This window comes from Hemitrygon akajei, chromosome 23 (genome assembly GCF_048418815.1).
Source record: "Hemitrygon akajei chromosome 23, sHemAka1.3, whole genome shotgun sequence".
In the NCBI taxonomy this organism is placed as follows: Eukaryota; Metazoa; Chordata; class Chondrichthyes; order Myliobatiformes; family Dasyatidae; genus Hemitrygon; species Hemitrygon akajei.
Window position 1 is genome coordinate 20,389,308 of NC_133146.1, and position 22,959 is coordinate 20,412,266.

Below are 22,959 nucleotides of genomic sequence, written 5' to 3' on the forward strand. Positions count from 1 at the left end.
GGGAGGCTTCACGTTTTGGGCCCCTTATCTTAGAAAGGATGTGCTGACACTGGAAAGATTTCAAAGGAGGTTCAGAAAACTGATTCCAGGGTTGAACGGCTTGTCACGTGAAGAGCGTTTGATGGCTCTGGGCCTGTATTCACTAGAATTCAGAAGCATGAGGGGTGACCTAATTAAAACCTATTGAATGTTGAAAGGCCTTGATAGAGTGGATGTGGAGAGGATGTTTCCTGTGGTGGAAGAGTCTAGGACCACATGAGACAGCCTCAAAATAGATGCGCATCCTTTTAGAATGGAACTAAGGAGGAATTTCTTTAGCCAGAGAGTGGTGAATCTGTAGAATTCATTGCCACAGTTGACTGTGGAAGCCAAGTCTTTACATATATTTAAGTCAGAGGTTGATAGATTCTTGACTGGTCAGGGCATGAAGGGACACGGGGGAAGGTAGGAGATTGGGATGGAGAGAAAAAATAGATCAGCCATGATGAAATGGCAGAGCAGACTCAGTAGGCCAAATGGCCTAATTCTGCTTCTATATCTTATGGAAGTTGGTGGTTGCTGCACACTTAGTGGGTTGTTGTCATGATACATTGAACTCTCTATCTCTTTATGACTATTTTGATTCCATGACTAGTTTGTTTCTTGTAGGTTGGGGGCAAATCTTTAGAAATAGCTATGATTGAATGGTTGAATTGCTGTTTAGTTTCAGTGTGATTGCTAAAGGACTGATATTTACTGTAATTGAGGCAAAAGTGAAAAAATACTGTCTTTGCAAGTGTGTAATCTTTTCTCCCCAGATATCAAGGCAAAGAGGGATGGGCACCAGCATCCTATCTGAGAAAAGTCAAAGATGAACTTTCTCCAAGGAAAAAGCCTGTTAATGGCCCAGTGGAGATAATTGGGAACATAATGGAAATCAGTAACCTGTTGAACAAGAAGACAAGCAGTGAGAAAGACATTCAGACAGAAAATGAATCCAAATGTTATGATCACCCTCCACTTACTGCAAAAGAAATCAGCCTTCCATTGCCTTGTGAGCAGTCCAATGGTGAAGCAACTGCATTAGTGGCAACAGAAAAGAGGCTCAGCCGAGCCACACCAGGATCCCCAGCTGTGGCCAGGATCGCTCCACAGAGAGCAGAAATAGGTACAGCATTGAAAATATTTCCTTTTCCATAAGAACTAAAAACATTCCAGAATGTTTATTATTGGGTAGTGTCTTGAACTAAAATCATGTTTACTTGCACAGTTGTTCAACATGCAAGTAATGTTGGGCAGTAACAGCTCAGAATATGAGGTTTCATGGTCTCAAAAGTTTTTCATTAGGATGGTGACTGGAGCAACTGCATTTTCAGGCTTATGTCCCCAGTCTGAGATTTTACAATCAGTGTAAATGGTATCTTGAAAGATTTAATCAAGCAATTCTCTGGTTCCACAGTAATTCATTTGAAAATATCTCATGTCCAAACAATCTGCATTAACTGTTTCACTGTCATCTCATCTGCTGGTTACAGACCTGAGAAATTTCCAATAGATATGTTAAACATGCTTTTCCTTTTATGTATACAAATTGAAATGGTGAAATTCTATTAATATTTTCCAACTGCAGTTTTCACCTCATGATAATATATTCCAGCATCTTCCCTCCAAATGATGCAATCTAACTCTAATTTCTTTTTCCCTATTTTCTTAAATAGTGTGATTGATTTTGGTAGCTTTGTACCTGTGGGAACTGTTGCAGTTCTAAGGATTGTTGGAATGTGACAACCATTGCATCAGCTATGTCCATCAACAACATCTTCAAAACTCCAGAATGCAGTTCATCAACTTAAGGCGATTTATCACCTTCCTGCATTTTCTTTAATTATTTTGCTAATAAAGTTGTAGTTCTCCAATATTTGCAGGAAGTTTTATGTGTCTTTGATGTTACCCACAAGATATTTGTGTAATTTCTTAAAAGTTAGATAGTATTTTTTTCTGTATGTGAGGAATCTATATTAACCTGCTAATTAATGCAAGGCACAAATCGCATCTTACTTATCATCAAAGAATGTATAAATTATACACCTTGAAATTTTTCTGCTTATAGGCAGCCACAAAATAAGAAACCCAAATAACCCAATTTTAAAAAAAGACCAAAAACCACCATGCAGAGATAGAGAAAATTAAACACACATCATGCAAACAACAGAAGCAAGCTAACAGCCTTCCAAACGCATCTCTCCCATTTCCCGTGCATCTGCCCTCACCCCACTCGGGATAGGGTTCCCCTTGTCCTCACCTACCACCCCACCAGCCTCCGGGTCCAACGTATAATTCTCCATAACTTCTGCCACCTCCAATGGGATCCCACTACCAAGCACATCTTTCCCTCCCCCCCTCTTTCTGCTTTCCGCAGGAATTGCTCCTTACGCAACTCCCTTGTCCACTCGTTCCCCCCATCCCTTCCCACCGATCTCCCTCCTGGCACCTATCCTTGTAAGCAGAACAAGTGCTACACCTGCCCTTGTGCTTCCTCCCTCACCACCATTCAGGGCCTCAGACAGTCCTTCCAGGTGAGGCAACACTTCACCTTTGAGTCGGCTGGTGTGGTATACTGCGTTTGGTGCTCCCGGTGTGGCCTTTTATGTATTAGTGAGACCCGACGCAGACTGGGAGACCGTTTCGCTGAACATCTATGCTCTGTCCGCCAGAGAAAGCAGGATCTCCCAGTTGCCACATATTATAATTCCATGGCCCATGCACATTCTGATATGTCAATCCATGGCCTCCTCTACTGTCAAGATGAAGCCACACTCAAGTTGGAGAAACAACACCTTATATACTGGCTGGGTAGCCTCCAACCTGATGGCATGAACATTGACTTCTCTAATTTCCGTTAATGCCCCTCCTCCCCATCTTACCCCATCCCTGATATATTTAGTTTTTTCCCCCCTCCTCTTTTTTCCTCTCTGCCCATCACTCTGCCTGTTCTCCATCTCCCTCTGGTGCTCCCCTCCCTCTTTCTTTCTCCCTGGGCCTCCCGTCCCATAATCCTTTCCCTTCTCCAGCTCTGTATCCCTGTTGCCAATCACCATTCTGGCTCTCAGCTTCACCCCACCCCCTCCGGTCTTCTCCTATGATTTCATATTTTCCCCTCCACCTCCTACTTTCAAATCTCTTACTACCTTACCTTTCAGTTAGTCCTGACGAAGGGTCTCGGCCCGAAATGTCGACAGTGCTTCTCCCTATAGATGCTGCCTGGCCTGCTGCGTTCCACCAGCATTTTGTGTGTTTTTTGAATTTCCAACATCTGCAGATTTCCTCGTGTTAGCCTTCCAAACCAAACTGACTCCGAGATCTACTCCTGGAGTAGGCCCCAAGCCTTAGTCCCCAGTCCATCATACCAGTGGGGCAGAAATGCATAACAGCTGGATCAGTTCACAGCTTTGGTGCCATATGAAAGGAATAAATGTTCGCAGGAGAGCAAGCGAAATCTGCCCGACCCTCACCTCCCTACCCAACACTTAGGCTTCCAATTTATCTGTGTCAGTGTTTAAATTGTCCAAGCACCAGCTAGTGCCACATTACAGGACCTGACTCTAAATGCCCCGACACACTTGGGCCACTCAGCCTGAAGCCATTCTTGATTCCACCAAGTCTGTTCAGCACTTGGAGTGATCCAACCTCGCACCCAGTTTAGGTGGACAGGCATTGAAACTCTTCTGCACTGAATCCTCTCCAAATCACTTACTCCATCTCCGACAGCAATACAAAGTCCCTCTGCTACTCCAGCTGAAACATGTTGTGCCTCGCAATGCCCCAACACAGCTCATCTCTCAAACCAGCCCCCACCCCCTGCCTGCCCCCTCACTGTCTGCAGCAATAGTTCACCATCATTTACTTCAGAAAAAATGTTATAAGTAATGTTTTTAGTCAAATCTCTTGCACATCTTCGGTAGCATTGCCTTAAACTGGAAATCTCTTCCTTTTTACAAATGTATAGAGGATCCTGGATGTCACTTACTAATCTGCACTTTTTTTTACAACAGTTTGCTGAATTCTAAGCTTCCTCAGGTTTACTGTTTTCCTGGCAACATTATGTTCTTTCCTGTTTAATAAAACACTATCTTTATCTTTTCTTAATAGCAAAGACTAAAGCACTATTTTCAGTTAGGTTTATTTTGCCTCAAAGAAATATAAAGACAATGGGACATCAGAACAGAAATAGGCATTCACCCCACTGAGTCTGTTCCACCATCCCATCATGGCCAATTTATTATCCCCCTCAGCTCTAATTGCTTGCTTTCTCTCCATAACCTTTGACACTCTCACAAATTAAGAACCTATCAACCTCCTCTTTAAGTATACCCAAGAAATTGGCCTCCATGGTCATGGGGGTTTGCAATGAATTGCACAGATTCACCATCCTCTGACTAAAGAAATTCTTCCTGGTCTCTGTTCTAAAAGGACATTCTTCTATTCCATGGCTGTGGCTGTGCTCTCTGGTCCTTGTCTCCCCACTACAGAAAAGATCCTCTCCACATCCACTCTGTCTAGGCCTTTCAATATTCAATGGGTTTCAGTGAGATCCCCCTCATTCTTCAAAACTCCAGCAAGTACTTGCACAAAGACATCAAATGCTCCTCATGTATTGACCCATTCATTCCCAGGATCTTTCTCATTAATGTCCTCTGGACCCCCTCCAATGCTAGTACACATTTTGTTAAATAAATGGTCAAAAACTGCTCACAATACTCCACGTGTGGTATGGCCAAAGCCTTATAAAGCATTACATCTTGGCTTTTATATTCTATTTCTCTCGCAATGAATGCTAAGATTGCATTTGCCGTCCTTACCACCAACTAAACCTGAAAGTTAACTCTTTGGGAATCCTGTACAAGGACTCCCAAGTTTCTTTGTGATTTCTGAATTTGCTCCCCATTCAGGAAATACTCTACACCTTTCTTCCTTCTACCAAAATGCATGATCATATACTTCCCTACATTGTATTCTACTGCAAGCTTTGATGGCCTTCCTCGCTGTTGTCTATGCTCTATTATCATCCGATCATTGATACAGATCTCCTTAATCTATCCCACCTGTTATTTCTTTAAAGAATTGCAACAGATTTGTCAGGCAAGGTTTCCCCTAAAGGTCACCATACTGACTTTGGCCTATTTTATCATGTGCCTCCAAGTATCCTGAAACCTCATCCTTAATAATGGACTCCAACATCTTTCCAACCACTGAAGTCAAGCTAACTGAGCTATAATTTCCTGTCTTTGGCCTCCCTCCTTTAAAGAAGGAGATTCTTGTGATTCTTGAAAGATCACTACTAATGCCTCTGCAATATCTTCAGCTACCTCTTTCAGAACACTAGGGATGTAGTCCATCTAGTCCAGGATACTTGTCTACCTTCAGACCTTTCAGCTCCCCAAGCACCTTCTCCTTAGTAATAGCAGACTCATTTCTGCCCACTGACACTCTCAAATATCTGGCATACTACTAGTGTCTTCCACAGTGAAGACTTATGCAAAATACTTGAGTTTGTTTGCTGTTTCATTGTCCTCCAATACTACCTCTCCAGCAGCATTTTTGAGTGGTGCAATATCCACTCCCACCCCTTTCATTTCTCTCCTTATGTTTTTAATTGCTTTAGGAGCTTCCAATCCTCCAGCTTCCCATTCATTTTTGCTATATTATAGTCCCTTTCTTTTGCTTTTATGCTGTCTTTGGCTTCACTTGTCAGCAATCGGAGCCACATCCTCAACTTAGAATGCTTCTTCATCTTTGAGGTCTATCAATCCTGAACCTTATAAGTTGCCTCCAGAAACTTCAGCCATTACTATTCTACTGTCATACCTGCTAGTGTTCCCTTCCTTTCTCAGGCCTCTGTGGTTCCCTTTTCTCCATTATAATTCTGCAGATAATAGTAACTAATATTGGATAAGTTGGGCTTATTTTCACTGGAATGTAGGTGGCTCGGAGGTGATCTAATGGAATTTTACAAAAGTTTGAGGGATACAGACAGGGTAGAGACTTTTTTCCCAATGGCAGTAGAGTCTAGAGCTAGAGATATATGATTAAGGTGCAAGGAAAGAAATTTAAGTAAGATTTGAGTGCAAAGTTTCTCTCACAGAAGGCAGTAAATATTTAGCACGAGCTGCCAGTGGTAGCAGACCATGTTGCAATGTTTAAAAGGCATTTTAACAAGTATTTGTAGAGGAAAGAAGTAGGCAGATATGAGCCTAATGCAAGTGACATTACTGTAGATGAGCACCATTGTCACATAAATGAGATGGGCTGTCACGGCCAGTTTCTAAGCTGTATGTTTCTGCCTTATACAAACTCATTGTACTAAAGCTATGACTAGAAGATTAATTGGCTGTTTTAAATTGCCCCCAGAATGAGTGGTAGAATCTGGGTTGGGGATGGAGAGAGAGGAATAGTGTGGATGAAATGCAGGTAGAATTTAAATAAAATGGGATTAATATCACAATAGTGAAAATGGGTGGTTTATGGTTGGTGCAGACTCAGTGGGTTGATGGATTGTTTCTATGCTGTATATCTCTATATCGTTGTTGTTATTCCTCTCCGCACCTTGTGGCGCATGGAGCGGCACCTTTTGCTGTTTCTTTAGCACTTTGTCTGTTTTTCATGAGGTCAAATAGCTAGCTCAACACTCAACCCATCACGGATGGAAGGTGTGCAAGGAGCTGGCCAGATTTGAATCCAGGATCATTTGCCTCAAAGTCCGGTGCTGATGCCACTACACCACCAGTCAATAACTCTACATATTAATCCTTTAAAAGTTAACCATAGCTGGTTTACCAGCATGCTTGTTAATATATACTCCCAACCTATTAAACCAAACCTCACCTCATGCCTTCGTAATTTATTGTATTTGAGAATTAAGACAGTGGTTTTATATTGAGGCCACTGTTACCTAAAGTCCTCTGAATTACCAGATTTCCAGTTAACTCTTTCTCATTACTCTATTCTAGATTTAAAAACTCCCTCATAACCATTGTTACATGCACATCTAATTACTTGGTTTATACTATGCTATTTTCATTCCTCTACGCAACTTGAAACCTTTGCCTTTTTAATGATAGCTTCATCCAAACTACTATTATTTGAGATTTTCTACGTGATAATATCATTTCATGTGCTGCTTTTGTTAATATTTACTTCTGTCAATCCTATCACCTCGGTATTCCAGCCAAGGATCCATGAAGGGCATCTGGAGCCTAGGCCTACACTCTGTCCTCTAAGTCTAGCGATGTAAGCATCACTACTCTGCTGCGCACTTGAAGGCTAGTGTTGTGGACATGCAGGTGAAGGACATCCAAGACTAGGCCTGCACTCCTTGCTCAAAAGCCATTGATGCGAATGTGTGATAAAGGATATCTGTGGACATTGGGCTGCCCCAGGTCGCTGGGTCCTGGGATTGAATGTCCATATGAGCAGAAGGCACAAGGAAGCATGAGGACCAGTCAGCATGCTTTTCACTAGAGACTGAAGTTCAAAACCTGTAAGTTGAGGCCAGAGACTTCAGAGTGGAGGCCCAGCAGACTGCCTTGGAGTTGGAAAACTGTGTTGAGAGGGAGGAAAGAGGCTTTTTTTGTTGTTGATATTTGGTTCTGTGATATTCTGCCAAACATTGTGGGCATACTATGTTGGCACTAGAATATATAGTGACACTTAAAGATTGCCCTAGCATATTTCTGGGTGTGTTAACATATTTTATTGTTTGTTTCAATGTACATGTGATAAATAAATCTGAAGGGGTTGCTTGCCGTTCAAATAACCTCATTGTTAGAAATGTTTCTTCACACAGAATTTATATTATAAAAATAAAATAGATTCAGTTCTCGTTCTCTGTTCACATGAAGGGTCATCAATTTGAAATACTAACTGTTTTTCTTTCCACTACTTGATCTGCTGAGCTTTTCCAGCATTTTCTGTTTTCGTTTCAGATTTCTCTGCAATTTTTAAATTTCCATTTTATTTTACACAGGTTCCCCAAACCTAAGGCAGAAGCCACCACCACGCAGAGAAGTCAGCATGGTATGTACGTAGTTTGATTTCCTGTCAAATGATCACCTTCAAAAAAAATGTCATACCCACGGTCAGATTCCTGTACCTCATCCCCAGTGAACAGGATATTGCAAAGCCAGCAGTGAATGTACTCTGTGCAACTGTTAATTAAAGGAATTTTCGATAAGCACCAGCAGTGCTTTTAGTTCAAGATTACAACAACATGGAATGAAGGACATCCAAGACTAGATCTTTACTCCATGCTGAAAAGCCAGCAATGTAAACATGTGACAAAGCACATCTTGGATGTTGGGCTGCCCCAGGTCACTTGGTCCTAGGATTGGATTTCTGTGTGAGCAGGAGGCATGAGGAAGCTTGAGAGTCAGTCAGCATGCCCAAGGTTAGAGCCAAAGTTCAGAGTCTAGTCTGGAAGTTGATACTGAAGGGCAAAACCCGGGAGTCGAAGCTGGAGACTGGAGACCCAGAGGCCTGTCTTGGAGCTGGCGGGTTGTCTGTGTGTGGGGGGGGGGGGGAGGTGTTGGGAGGGAGGAAGGGGGCTTCTTTTGCTATTATTGTATACAGAACATATTGTATTATGTTCTGCAAAGCATTGTGGACATGCTATGTTAGTGCTAGAACGTGTGGCAATGCTTGCAGGCTGCTCTAGTATATTTCTAGGTGTGTTGGTTGTTAATGCAAAGGATACATTTCATTGTATGTTTCAATGAGCATGTGATAAATCAATCTGAAGAGGCATCTTGCAGTTCAAATAACCTTTGTTAAAAATGTTTCTTCAACACAGAATTTATTTTTAATATAATATAAAAATAAAATAGATTCTCATTCTCTATTCAAATGAAGGGTCTTTATTCTGAACCATTAACTGTTTCTCTTTCCACTGCTTGACCTGCTGAGATTTTCCAGCATTTTAGAACGATTCACTAGCCTTATAACAGTGGAATAGAAGCTTTTTTTGAGCTTGCTGGGATGTAATTGCAAATATCTAATCCGGCAATCATGTAGCAGCAACTCAGTGCATAAAAACATGCATACATGGTCAAGAGGTCCAATTGCTGTTTGGACAGAACATCAGAATGGGGTAGAAATGTGACCTTAGTGACTGACTGTGGATGACTGATGCTTCCTGTTGGGGTGGTTTGAGGATCTCTAAAACTGCTACATGCACAATTGTCTCTAGAGTTTACAGAGAATGGTGTGAAAAACAGAAAAAAAAATCTGGTGAGCAACAGCTCTGTGGGGAAAAAATGCCTTGTTATTGAGAGAGATTAGAGCAGAATGGCCTTGCATTACAACGGTGGTGTGTAAAGGAGCATCTCTGAACACATAACACAAAGAACCTTGAAGTGGATGGGCTACAGCAGCAACAGTCCACAAAAATCAAGTATACATTCAGTGGCCACTTTATTCGGTGCAGGAGATACATAATAAAGTGCCACTGAGTGTATGAAGAGTAAAAGAGAAGCAAGAGTTGATATTGGACTGCTGGAAAGTGGTGCTGGAGAGGTAGTAATGGGTGACAAAGAAATGGCAGATGAACCTAAGTATTTTGTATCAGTTTTCACCAACAATGGAAAACACCAGTAGTAGCCAGAAATTGGAGAGTTTTGGGGCAGGCATGAGGGTAGGTGCTACTACTAAGGAGAAAGTGCATAGGAAGCTGAAAGACCTGAAGAGAGATGAGTCACCTGGACCAGATGGACTACACCCCAGAGTTCTGAAGGAAGTAGCTGAAGAGATAGTGGAGGTGTTAGTAGTGAGAGTCATAGAGCACTACACCACAAGAACAGGCTCTTTGGCCCATCTAGTCTCTGTGCTGAACTATTAATCTGCCTAACCCCATCGAACATCACCCAGAACATAGCCTTCATAGCCCTCCTATCCAAATTTCTCCGAAATGTTGAAATTGAGTACTCATTCACAATTTGTGCTGGCAGCTTGTTCCACACTCTCACCAATCTCTGAGTGAAGAAATTACCTCTCATGTTCCCCTTAAACATTTCAACTTTCACCTTTAACTACTGACCTCTAGTTGTAGTCTTACTTAACTTCAGTGGAAAAAGCATGTTTGTTTTCACCTTATCTATAGCCCTTATAATTATACCTCTTTCAAATCTCCCCTCATTGTCTTACGTTCTAATGAGTTAAGTCCTAACCTATTCAACCTTTCCCTGAAACTCAGGTCCTCAAGTTCTGGCAACGTCCTTGTAAATTGTCTCTGCAATATTTCAGTCTTATTGGTATCTTTCTTGAAGTAAGGCGACCGGAACTGAATACAATACTCCAAATTAGACCTCACCAACAATTCATACAACTTCATTACAATCCAACTCCTGTACTTAATACTTTGGTTTCTGAAGGCCATTATGTCAGAAGCTCCTTTACAACCCTACCTACCTGTGACACCATTTACAAGCAATTATAGATCTATATTCCCAGATCTGTGTTCTACCACTCGCCTCAGTGCCCTGCAGATCATCATGTAAGTTCTACCCTGATTTGTCCTCCCAAAGTAAACACCTCACACACCTGTGTGCATTAAATTCCACCAGCCATTTTCCATTTTTTCAGCTGGCTCACTATGAGATTTGATTGCCTTCTCCCCTATCCACTACCCCCTCCCAATTTTGGTGTCTTTCTCAAAATTATTCATCCAGTTGACAACATTATCATTCAGATTGTTGATATATATTACAAATATCAAAAGACCCTGCACTGATCCCTGAGGTATACAACAAGTCACAGGCCTCCATCTCCTACTAGTCTCTGGTTTCTTCCATGAAGCCAATATCTAGTCCAATTTACTACCTCATCCTGAATGCCAAGCAACTGAACCTTCCTGACCAGCCTTTCATGTGGAGCCTTGTCAAATTACTTGCGCAAGTCCATGTTGACAACATCCACTGCCTTGCCTTCATCAACTTTCCTGGTAACTTCCATGAAAGACTGCTTAAAATTACTTAAACATGACCTACCATGTTCAAAGCCATATTATCTATCCCTTATCAGTCCCTGTCTATACAAATACTTATACATCCAGTCACTTAGAATATCTTCTAGTTACTTACCCAGTACTGATGTCAGGCTCACTGTCTTATAAATTCCTGGCTTATTTTTAGTGCATTTCTTTAACAGCAGAACAATATTAGCTAGCCTCTAATCCTCCGGCTCCTCACATGTTGCTATGGATGTTTGAAATATCTCTGCTAGGGGCCCTGTAATTTCTACACTACCCTGCCACAAGGTTTGAGGGGGGAAAAAAACTTGACAGGCTCTGGGGAGTTACTTGCCGCAAGACAGCAAACACCTCCTCCTCTGTAATCTGTATATTGGCCATGACATTGGTCATTGTTCTTTTGCCTCATGTCTATAGACTCTGTACCCAAGTCCCGAGTAAATGCCAGTGTTTTAGGTAACCACAGATGTGAAAAAATTCATTTAAGATCTCTCCTGTTTCTTTTGGCTACATGCATAGATGAAAACTCTGATCTTCAAGAGAACCAGTTTTGTTCATTGCTGTCCTTTTGCTCTTAATATATCTGTAGAATCCTGTGAGATTCTCCTTCACCCTGACAGCTTGAGGAATCTAATGCCTTCTTTTAGCCCTCTTGATTTTCTTCTGTTGCATTTGTTATACGTCTTATGTACTGATTTGTTCCTTCCACTCTATATCTGCAATGCACCTCCTTTATTTTAATCAGGTCCTGAATATCTCTCGAAAACCAAGTTTCCCTACATCTGTTACCCTTTCTTTATTTTTCTGATAGGAACATACAAACTCTTTACCTTCAAAATTTCACCTTTGCAGGCCTCCCATTTACCAAGCATATCTTTGCTAGAAAACAACCTGTCACAATCCACATTTGCCACATCCTTTCTGATACCATCAAAATTGGCCTTTCTCCAACTTAGGATCTCAACCCAAGGACCAGAGCTATCCTTCTTCACAATTATCTTGAAAGTACTGGCTTATGATCACTAGGTGCAATGTTCCACTGCATACACTTCTGTCAGCTACCTTGTCTCATTTTCACATAGGAGATCTAGTACTGCACTGTCTCCAGATAGGACCACTAGATATTGATTAAGGAAACTTTCCTGAACACTCAACAAACTTTTTTTCATCCAGCCCTTTTACAGTACAGGAGTCCCAATCAATATGTGGAAAATTAAAATCACTTATTATCATAACCTTATTTTTCATGCAACAGTCTATGATCTCTCTACAAATTTGTTCATCCAATCCCACTGACTATTGGCTGGTCTGTAATATATTGCTATTAACATGGTCATCCCTTTTGTATTCCTCAGTTCCACCTCAGTAGACAAGCTCTCCAGTCTGTCCTGTCTGAGCACTCTCTGACTAGTAATGTCACCCCTTTGCCTTTAATCCCTCCCGCTCTATCACATAAAAAAAAACCTGAGAACATTGAGCTGTCAGTCCTGCCCCTTCCGCAACAAAGTCTCACTAATGGCTACAAAATCATAATTTCACTTGTTGATTATTACCCTAAGCTCATCTCCCTTTCCTACAAAACTGCTTGCATTGACGTAGACACAGCTCAGAACATTAGTCCCACCATGCTCAACATTTCAATTCCTGACTTTGTACGTAAGCTCAATAACATCTTTCTCCACTCCATTATCTGCTCTGGCTCTCTGGTTTTCATCCCCCTGCAATTCTAGTTTAACTAGTTTAAACCCCACACCCAACCCTGCCCTGTGTAGCACTAGCACTAGCAAAATTTCCCACGTGGATATCAGTTCTCAGTTCAAGTGCAGACTGCCCCATCTGTACAGGTCCTACCTCCCCTTGAAGAGAGCCCAGTGATCCAAAAATCAGAAGTGCAGGGAAGTGTTTGGTCATGCAGTTTGATAGAAGAAATAAAGGAGTAGACTATTTTCTAAATGAGGAGCAAATTCAGAAATCAGAGGTGCAAAGGGAGTCTTGGTGAAGGATTCTCTTTAACTTGCAGGTTGAGTCAGTAGTAAGGAAGGCAGATGTAATGTTAGCATTCATTTCAAGAGGTTTAGTATACAATAGCAAGGATGTAATGCTGAGGCTTTATAAAGCATTGGTCAGACTGCATTTGGAATATGGTGAGCAGTTTTGGCTAAGAAAGGATCTGCTAGTATTGGAGAGGGTCCAGAGGAGGTTGACCAGAATGTTCCCAGGAATGAAAGGGTTAGCATATGAGGAGCATTTGTACTTGAGTTTAGAAGAATGGTGGGGTGGGGGGGGGGGGGAGGAAGAATCTCATTGAAACCTAGTGAATATTGAAAGGTTTAGATAGTGTGGATGCAGAGGGAATGTTTCCTATAGCGGATGAGTCTAGGACCAGAGGGTACAGTTTCAGAATAGAGGGATATCCATTTAAAACAGCAATGAGGAGGAATATCTTTAGCCGGAGGATGGCAAATCTGTGGAATTCATTGCTATGGATAGCTGTGGAGGCCAAGTCATTGAGTATATTTAAAGCAGAGGTTGATTGATAGGTTCTTGATTAGGCATGGCATCAAAGGCTATGGGGAGAAGAAAAGAGAATAAGTTTGAGGGAGTTAATAAATCAGCCAGGATGGAATGGCAGAGCAGACACTATGGACCCAGTGACCTAATTCTGCTCCTATATCATATGGTCTTAAGAAAATCTATTGTATATTGAAAGCCCTAGATAGAGTGGATGTGGAACGGATGTATCCTATAGCGGGGGAGTCTCGGACCAGAGGGCACAACTTCAGAATACAGTAGAAGGATATCCCTAAAGTAACTAAACAGCACTTTTGTTTTGGTGATGTTCAGGGAAAAGTTCCAGTTCCAAAGAAGCTGACAGTATCCTGTCTAAATGACTATTGTCTGATGGCATTAACATCTACCATTATGAAACGCTTTGAGTGGCTGGTGATGGTGCACATTAAAGTCTTTCTCCTGACTACATTGGACCCTTTTCAGTTCGCTTATTGCCCAAATTGTTCCACTGATGTTGCAATAGCCTTTTCCCTCCAGTCTGTCCTGTCCCTCCTAGGAAATGGGGTATCATATGCCAGACTGCTGTTTATAGACTTCATTTTAGCGTTCAACACCATCATACCCCAGAAACCGGTGGGGAAACTGTCCTTGCTGGGTTTCAACACCTCCTCCTGCAAATGGATATTGAACTTCTTCCAGTAAGGCTACAGTCAGTCCATGTGGGTAGCAACATCTCTAGTCCCATTATGCTGAGCATTGGTGTCCCCCAAGGTTGTGTCCTCAGCCCGCAGCTGTTCATACTGCTGACACACAGGATCCAACTCAGACAGTGTTATCAAGTTTGGGGATGACACAAGAGTAGTTGGCTTCATCATGAATAATGACAAGACAGAGTATATAGAGAGGAGGTGGAGCTGCTGGTAGATTGATGTGAGAAGAATGATGTAAGCCTGAATGTGGAGAAGACAAAGGAAATCATTGTGGACTTCAGGAAGGTGCAGGAACCCCCCCCCCCTCACCCCCCCCCCCCCCATAAATACATGGCTTCTCTGTAGAGAGAGTTAAGTGCACCATGTTCCTGGGAGTTCACATCATGGATGACCTCACCTGGTCCCTTAATATCACCTCCCTGGACAAGAAGGCACAGAGGCAACTCCACCTCTTAAGGAGATTGAGGCAAGCAATGCTCCCACCCCCATCTTAACAGCTTCTTACAGAAGCACCATTGAGAGCACCCTGAGAAGTTGCATCTCCATCTGGTATGGAAGCAGTCAAGCAGTGGACCAGAAGTCCATACAAGGGATTGTGAGAAAAGCCGAGAGGATCGTAGGGGTCTCCCTACCATACGTCGGGGACATTTATCAGGAATGCTGCATATGCAGGTCCCTTGGTATTATTAAGGATCCCATCCATCCATCCTGCATTCTGTTTGACTTTCTGCCATCAGGCAGGAGTATGCGATGCATAAAACAAGAGCAGTCCAGATAAGAAACAGTTTCTTCACTCAGGCCATTAGGCTTCTGAATTCCCAGTGCATTATATTTAATGTGTCTTTGGTTAATTTATTCCATACCTTCCAATATTTAAAATTAATGCACCTTAGTTTGATATTTATGCGTGATTCATTTGTAGATTTTATGTGTACTACTGTCCTTTACATCCTGGTTCGAACAAACGTCTCATTTCTATATACATTATATGGTTATATGTTACATACACGCATATAGTTAAATGACAGTAAACTTGACTTGATTTGACTCGTCATGACACCATGTCTCTCAGCTGTTTATGTCCTTCATGTACTTTGACCAAATATTATTTGAGATATAGCTCACCACAGTGTATCATCTGTAGATGTGTGAGTGGAGTTAGAGCAGAATCTAACCACAGAGTCATCAAGTAGACTGAGGACACAGCCTGGTGGGTTGTCAATGTTGAAAATAATCTTGGCTGAGGTGTGACTGCTTATCCTTACTGATTGCTGTCTGTTAATCAATAAGTCAAGGATCTAGTTACAAAGGGAGGTACTGAGTCCCAGGTTTAGAAATTTGGGGATCAGTTTGCTTGGAATTATTGTATTGAAAGTAGCGCTGTAGTCAATAAACAATAGTCTAATGTAAATACGTTTACTGTCCAGATGCGACACAACACAAAACAAAACAAACAAACTAACTGTCCAGATGCTCCAGAGATGGTGTAGGGTCAGAAAGGTGGTGTTTGCCATAGAACTCTTTCAGGTGGTTGCCAAATTGCAGTGTGTTGCAGCTGTCTGGAGGGTGGAGTTAATGCATAGCATGGCCAGCCTCTCAAAGTACTTCATGATGGCAGATATCAGAGACAATTTAACTTGTTTTCCTTAGGTACTGTGATGATTTTTTTAAAGCAGGTGGGAACCTCAGATTAAAGCAGGGAGAGGTCAAAATGCAATATCCCCACCAGCCGTTCTGCACAGGATCTAAGGACACAGGCAGCGATATCTTCTGGGTCAGTTTCTTACCATGGGTTCACTTTCTGGAAGACTGACCTTTTGTGCATAACAATGACTGTGGGTTGAGCTGCACGGGGCACCATTGGAGTGGGTGGTGACCTTCCAGAAAGTGAACCTGATACTCAGCAGAAGAATACCAACAGTTCCTTGTTACAGACAGACAGGGAATGGTTTGTTAGATGGTAGAGTTTCTTTCAAAAAATTGAAGAAAAAAATTAATTACTTTTTTGACTATTCTGAAAACCTAAGATATTAAGTGTTAAGAATGGGAAAGAGAGAAAATATGCTTATACATGCAGCTGAATAAATTGAAAGTTAATGTTTAAAATTTTCTTTTCCTTTTGTTCCATGTAGATCTAATGACAGCAGCTGTGAAAGCATTTTAACCAGTGTTCACTTTTTTTAAATATTCAGGGATTTCAGTTGCCCAAGCCCCCAGAGCCACCTGCTGTTGAAGTAGAATACTACACTATTGCTGAATTCCAGACACACATTGCTGATGGGATCAGCTTCCGAGGAGGGCAGAAAGCTGAGGTATATATCATATTTGAATCACTTCGGTTAAGATTGACACAGGACACTCATTACTTTTAAGTTATTGTTTAAGATGCTGAAAAATAACTTCGTTGCCCTCAGAATTCCATTAGTTGTGCCAACAAATGACTGTAATGCATGTATTACTAAGTAATGGCGAAACTTTCTTTCCGATGTTTCTACTTTAGTTCCTGGTGTAGTTTACAAATTTACAATATTTATTCCTCTTTAAAGCACGCAATTCTAAAGTTTCTGTTTGAAATGTTCTCATTGGAAAGACTTGACATTAAACAAATAATTGCCACAAAATTCTTAAGATATGTACATACCAAACAGCTCTGTGTTCATCTTAATGCTTAATCTTTATCTGGCTGTCATATTGACTGAACTATAGTAACTGTTTACATATTTAATCCTTAGGTCATTGAGAAAAATTTAGGTGGGTGGTGGTATGTGCAGATTGGGCAAAAGGAGGGGTGGGCACCATCTTCATACATTGACAAAAGAAAGAAGCCAAACTTGTCCAGAAGAAGCAGCACATTAATGCGGCCAAAAGTCCCTCCCCCAGCACCACCCACCAAAAGCAAGCCAAACTCTGAAGAAACAAATCCAGAAAGTGAGAGGGAATGCACACAGCAAAAACCCAAATTTGAAGAACCAGAATATGATATTCCTTCTGCCCTCTTTGACCATGATCCACAGAATGATCTGAGTTGTGCTGCTGATGAACTAGTTAAAGAAGATTTATTAGATCAGGACCAAGCAGAATCCAGCCAACCACACATTAAACAATGCCCAAGCTCCACATTGAGGAAAGCGCACTTCAAAGTAGGTGAATCTTCAGAAAGCTTACCTTGTGATGACCAACTAGTGTGTACTTCTGGTGATAAGGATTACAACCAAGGAGGAAATAGTAATAGTTTGGCATCTGATGGAGTCTATGATACCGTTAGTCAAGTTGTTCCTGCACTGTCAGTAACTGAGACCAGCTCCTCACCAAAAAACATTTCACCAAAGCATTCTCTAAAAATTCTTCAGTTAAAATCTGAGACAAAAAAGGACCAAGATCTTGGAAAGAATACAGAAAATTATTGCAAATCCGTGGTTGATATCATTACACAGAAACCTGGACTAAAAGAAAAGGAGTCATGTGAAATGAATTCTCGCACAGATCAGAGATCTATTTCCAGTCCTATTACAAAGCCAAAGCCTTCTGTAAGACCAAAGCCTTTCCTGGTGAAGCCAGAAGCACAGAATATGGATATGAGCACTCTCAGGCGTCATCTAAGGCCTACTGGACAAATTAAGCACAGCTCCAAAGGAGCAAAAAATGATGATGTAGAAACCAACTCGTTAGCATCCTCTGAAAATTCAGAAGACTCCTTCACTAAAAGTACAGTTGATCTTTCAACAAATGCATCACCAGCTCAGTCTGGACTGGACATAGCAAGGCCCTGTGAGCAGGAGGCAGTGTCCTTATGTCAATACAAAACAGTGGATAAATACGAGAAAGTCCAGGATAATGAAATCAGTTTTCCAGCAGGAATAATGGTGGAGGTGCTGGAAAAACAAGATAGTGGTTGGTGGTTTATTAGAATTGGAGACTCCGAGGGATGGGCACCTGTCTATTTCTTAGAGCACGTGAGTGGCAAGCCTGCAGAGAGCAGTGCTGAGTCGGAAACGTCCAGAGGTGAGAGATCAATGAATGAAAATCAACTCAACAATACTGAGAAAATAGACAAGGTCCAGAAGTTAAACAACATTAACCTTGGTTTAAAGAGAACACCCCCAATCCCTGCAAAACCTCCTGGAGGGTTTACTAAACCAGGAGGAAGTGTGAATGGCTCAGTGAAAATGAGAAACAGTTTAAAACAGGCAGCCGTGAGGCCACAATCTGTGTTTGTTGCCCCATCTTGCAAAGAAAGTACCAACCTGGCTGGATCACTAAGGAGGAATGAATCAATGGTGTGCACAGACAATGTTAAGTCTACTGCAGTCAGCATTCGCCGAAATTCATCCTTCAATAATGTCCGGTTACGGAAGAAGATTGATGAATCTGACACTTCACACTCATCCCCAACTCCTAGCCAAACAAAGGGTAAACCTCCAGAAAAATGTGGAGTTATCGACCCAGATGCCACAGGAAGGATTTCCCATAAAAATGGAATTCCTGTATCTACTGTGAGACCAAAGCCAGTGTGCATCCAGGAGAAACCACAGTTCATGCAGAACAACTGGAGAGAGTTGTATGTTGCAATTGCTGACTATCAGGGAGATGAAGAAACCATGGGTTTCCAAGAAGGTAGTTGTGTGGAGGTGCTGGAACGCAATCCCAATGGTTGGTGGTACTGTCAAATAATAGACAGTGGACGCTGTCAAAAAGGATGGGTGCCTTCAAATTATTTAGAAAAGAAGTACTAATATTTGTTTTATATATAATATTTCTAATTTATAGATGCAATGTGCGTTGTCTAATGGAACTATCAGGCAGTCTTACACACCTGCCATGGAATAAATATTGCTATATTTCAACTGCTGGATTGCTGAGCTAGTGTATACCAGTAAGACTGTAACGTAAATATGTTTAAGTTTGTGGAAAGCTACCTGCAGACAACTGGAATCATGCAGTGAGTTTGCACATGGTGGCATCATAGTGCTGAAGTTTCAAAGTGGATTTGATTGTTTACAGCTGGAAAAGGCATGTTGCATTTCCTACATGCAACAGATCTACTCAAAAGCCGGACCTTTGAGATGAGTAGGAATTTTAAGTTAATTATGATTGCTGTCCTTTGTTTTATTATTTACTTATAACAGAATAGTCAGGATTTATTCCAGATTATTTTTTTCACTGGTGCCTTTAGCATGCCACAAATTCATAAATAAGCACTCCTTCCAAATATTAAACAAATACTCTGTTAAGGTTTACCTTTTCTAGATATGACGAGGTGGCATTTAGCACTCTCCAGCCCCACCACAGTCTGGAGGAAGTGGATACTAATCAAAATCATCATCACTCTGGATTGGAAGATGTGTTACAGTGAGAGATCAGAGAGGCTGGGCTTGCTTTCCCTGAAGCAAAGAAGGTTGAGGGTATCTGCTGCATGTATATCCACAAAAATATATATAGAAGTAGATAAATTCTTTTTCTCATTGTAGACATATCAAAAAAACAAGAGGGCATTTTGGTTTTAAGTGAAAAGTTTAAGTGGGGATCTGACATCTTGATATGTGGAACACACTCAGAAGAGGTGGTGGAATCAAATACAATCATTACATTTGAGAAGCATTTTGACAGACACTTAATGGTAAGGCATAGAAGAATATGGTCTGAATGCAGGCAATTGGGATTTGTATACATGGAAAAAAATCATTAAAATCAAGACTTGTTCAGTGGTCACCAAGCTTTCTGACACTATTGTCCATAACATCAGATCAGATAAATTACTTTTTTTTGGTCTGCAGATATGCAATGAAGTAAACATTGAAAACTGTTAAGTTTTTTTTAGTCACTAAACTTCCCTGGTCTCTTTACTGATTCCAATTAGAATCTTAGAACTTTTCATTATCTATGTAACAGAAAAGATATCTAGATTACAGGTAGTAAAATTACATTTATAGTGATCCAAAATGCAGATTATGGATTACATGCATTCCTACTATTAATTGGAAACTTTCAACAGAGTCCCAGGCATTGCAAGTTCAATCTGCCCATTATATTCTTCCTAAGAACTTTATTTTTAACTACATTTGCATCAAAAATATTTATTGAATATTGCTTTTGAACATGTTGCAGAAGCAGCAATGGGTACAAAGTAGAACACAAAAAACCATGAAAACAGGAGAAGTGGGACTTAGTCCACAGTTTATGTATTTATTTATAAAATTGTAATATTATATGGTAGATATTTTACATAATTTCTCCATGGACCCTAAGTCTTTTGTATTTTATGTCATACTGTTAGACTTGATGTAAGTATCTGGTCTGATTCATGAATGACTGGAGGGAAACTGTGTGATGTGATGTATATCACGTGCTAAACACCATATCACAGGTTTTCTCATGTTCTTAAAACAGAATACAATTGCAGACCTTTTCGGGATAATAACACGTCACCTGACATTTATTCATGAATGACCATGGTCTAAAAGCTTCAGATCATAGAATCTGAAGTAGGGCAAGTAATATGCCCTACTTGTCAAATGCTGACCAAGATCCACATTTAAGTTAGTTCCATTTGCCTGCTTTTAGTCCCATATTCTTCTAAGCTTTCTCTATGCATGTACTAGTCAAGGTGTCTTTTAAATGTTGTAATTGTACTTGTCTCAATCTCTTCTTCTGGCAGCTTGTTTCTGTGTGAAGAAGGTATCCCTCAGGTTCCTTTTAAATCTCTCCCCTCTAACCTTAAGCCTCTAGCCTCTAGTTTTTGATTTCCTTTCACTGGGTAAATAACTGTATGCACTCATCTCTATTTATGCCCTTCTTGATTTTATACACCCCTGTAACATCAGTCCTCAGTGTCCTACACTCAAGGAGTAACGTCCTAGCCAGTCCAATCTCTCCCTATAATTCCTCAAGTCTAAGCAACATTCTTGTAAAGCTTTTTAAAGCTGTCAACAATATACCTCAGAGGCAGCTTCAGCGACGTTTTCTACATCTGCAACTGAATTCCTCAGCTTCAATAATCTCAGTAAAAATTGGTGATAAATATTCATTAAAAGCTCTCCCATTTCCTGTGGCTCCACACACAGATGATGGCCGTGCTGATCTTTAAGGAGTCTTAATCACTCTTGAGCCACCCTTTTACTCTTGATATACCTGTGGAATCTCTTGGAATATTCCTTGACCTTGTTTGCCAGATCCATCTCATGCCCTCTTTTTGCCCTCCTGATTTCTCTCTCATGTACTCTTAGGCTTTTTATACTTATCAAGGGATTCATTTGATCCCACTGCCTCAATCAATGGTATGATACACAATCTGCATCTTAATGTGTTGAAAACTGAATTTATGTGACCTTTGAGTTGAAACAAAAGATACCAGTTACAATGGGCCATCATTTCATTTGTAGCTCTTTCAACTGTATGTGGGCAAGAAATCAGGCCAAGACTTTTGGAAAATATAATGAAAATATAATAATGCTTCCTCGTCTGCAGGACAATGCTCTGTAAAGCTTGCTGCCACCAGTAATGCTTGCTTTGCTACCAGTGATGTAAAAATGTAATAATGGTGTACAAATGGGTGTATCAACAGAATAATGCACAAACCATTCCGTGGAACAGAGAAGGATCCCTTTCAGAGTAGAATATTCATATATCACGGAAACTTTTAAATATCACAGGTCTCCACTTTCAATTATTGGCTGCCTATCAGGAATAAAACATTTCTAATAATGTAGTATGCACCTTGAAATCACTGTTGATATTTTATGTTTATAATATACAAGTACTGGCGCAATTAAAGTTTACAGAGCTGTGTTAGGTGAATTGCAAACATATTAGAAATGTGTCTGAATAGTATCACCTTAATGGCCAGATGCTTCCAGCTCACTGATCTCACTGAAGGTTTCACTTCTTCAGAACAAAAGTCTGGTTACGTACAAGCATAAAGACTTTTACAGTTTTGTTTTGAAAGTTGCCTCAGGGTTGGAAGAATCTGCTTTTCTTGTGACACTGACCCCAGGCTATAAATTAAAACTGGTCCTCCCCTGCATTTTGTAATCAGTTCATTTTTAGATGTCACAAGATTTCGGATTTGGATTCTGAATGCATGGAAGCAATAAAAACAAATTTGTCCATTTATTATGTTTGAACTTTCTGGGTTCTTCCAATCTTGAAGTTTCACCACTGTCTTAAGTTCAGAAGGAAATTTAATATAATTGTCGTAACTTTTCCATTGTAGTAAAACATACGTAGCTTATACATATGTGTAGAACTCGGCTAGTTTCAAGCAAGATTCATTGTCAATTTCAATTTCATATTATTGTATCCAAGAAGGATTATTTACTTACTGTTTTTACCTTTATAATTTTTTTGCCAAAAAGAAACAAAATGAGGAAAAGTGCAATATAGAATTTGTGTAAATTATTGTGTGTAAAAAAAAAAAAGAAAATGATGCTGGCCAATTGTTGCCTCTGCGGACATTAATTGGAAATTATTCGAGATACCTGCATCTGGGAGGCTTAGAGAAGGTTTTGTACATGCGAAAACAAACAAATGTAGGAGAAGGCAGAAGATAAGTTGAAAATAGTAGTATGACTGCCGTAGGGAGTTACAGGGTCTGAAATCTTACCTGGTAAAACAAAAACACTGAAAAATAGATGCTGAAAATTTGAAATAATATCAGTAAATGAACAAAATATTCAATAAGTCAGCCAGCATCTGCAGAGAGAGGAAGAGATAGATGATCTCATTTTAACTTATAGTACATAATGA

The 22,959-nt window shown here is 40.6% G+C and overlaps 1 protein-coding gene across 8 annotated transcripts in view; it reads left to right on the forward strand.

The window, feature by feature from the left end:
* Nucleotides 1-22,636, forward strand: part of sh3pxd2aa (SH3 and PX domains 2Aa) — a 266,480-nt gene extending 243,844 nt beyond the window's left edge. For all 8 annotated transcript variants that reach the window (XM_073027125.1, XM_073027126.1, XM_073027127.1 and 5 more), the window contains 4 exons: nucleotides 798-1,147; nucleotides 8,003-8,052; nucleotides 16,410-16,529; nucleotides 16,950-22,636. In XM_073027125.1, coding sequence (XP_072883226.1) covers nucleotides 798-1,147; nucleotides 8,003-8,052; nucleotides 16,410-16,529; nucleotides 16,950-18,950 — 2,521 coding nt within the window. In that variant the 3' untranslated portion in view covers nucleotides 18,951-22,636. The remainder of the gene's footprint in view (nucleotides 1-797; nucleotides 1,148-8,002; nucleotides 8,053-16,409; nucleotides 16,530-16,949) is intronic.
* The last annotated feature ends 323 nt before the right edge of the window (nucleotides 22,637-22,959 follow it).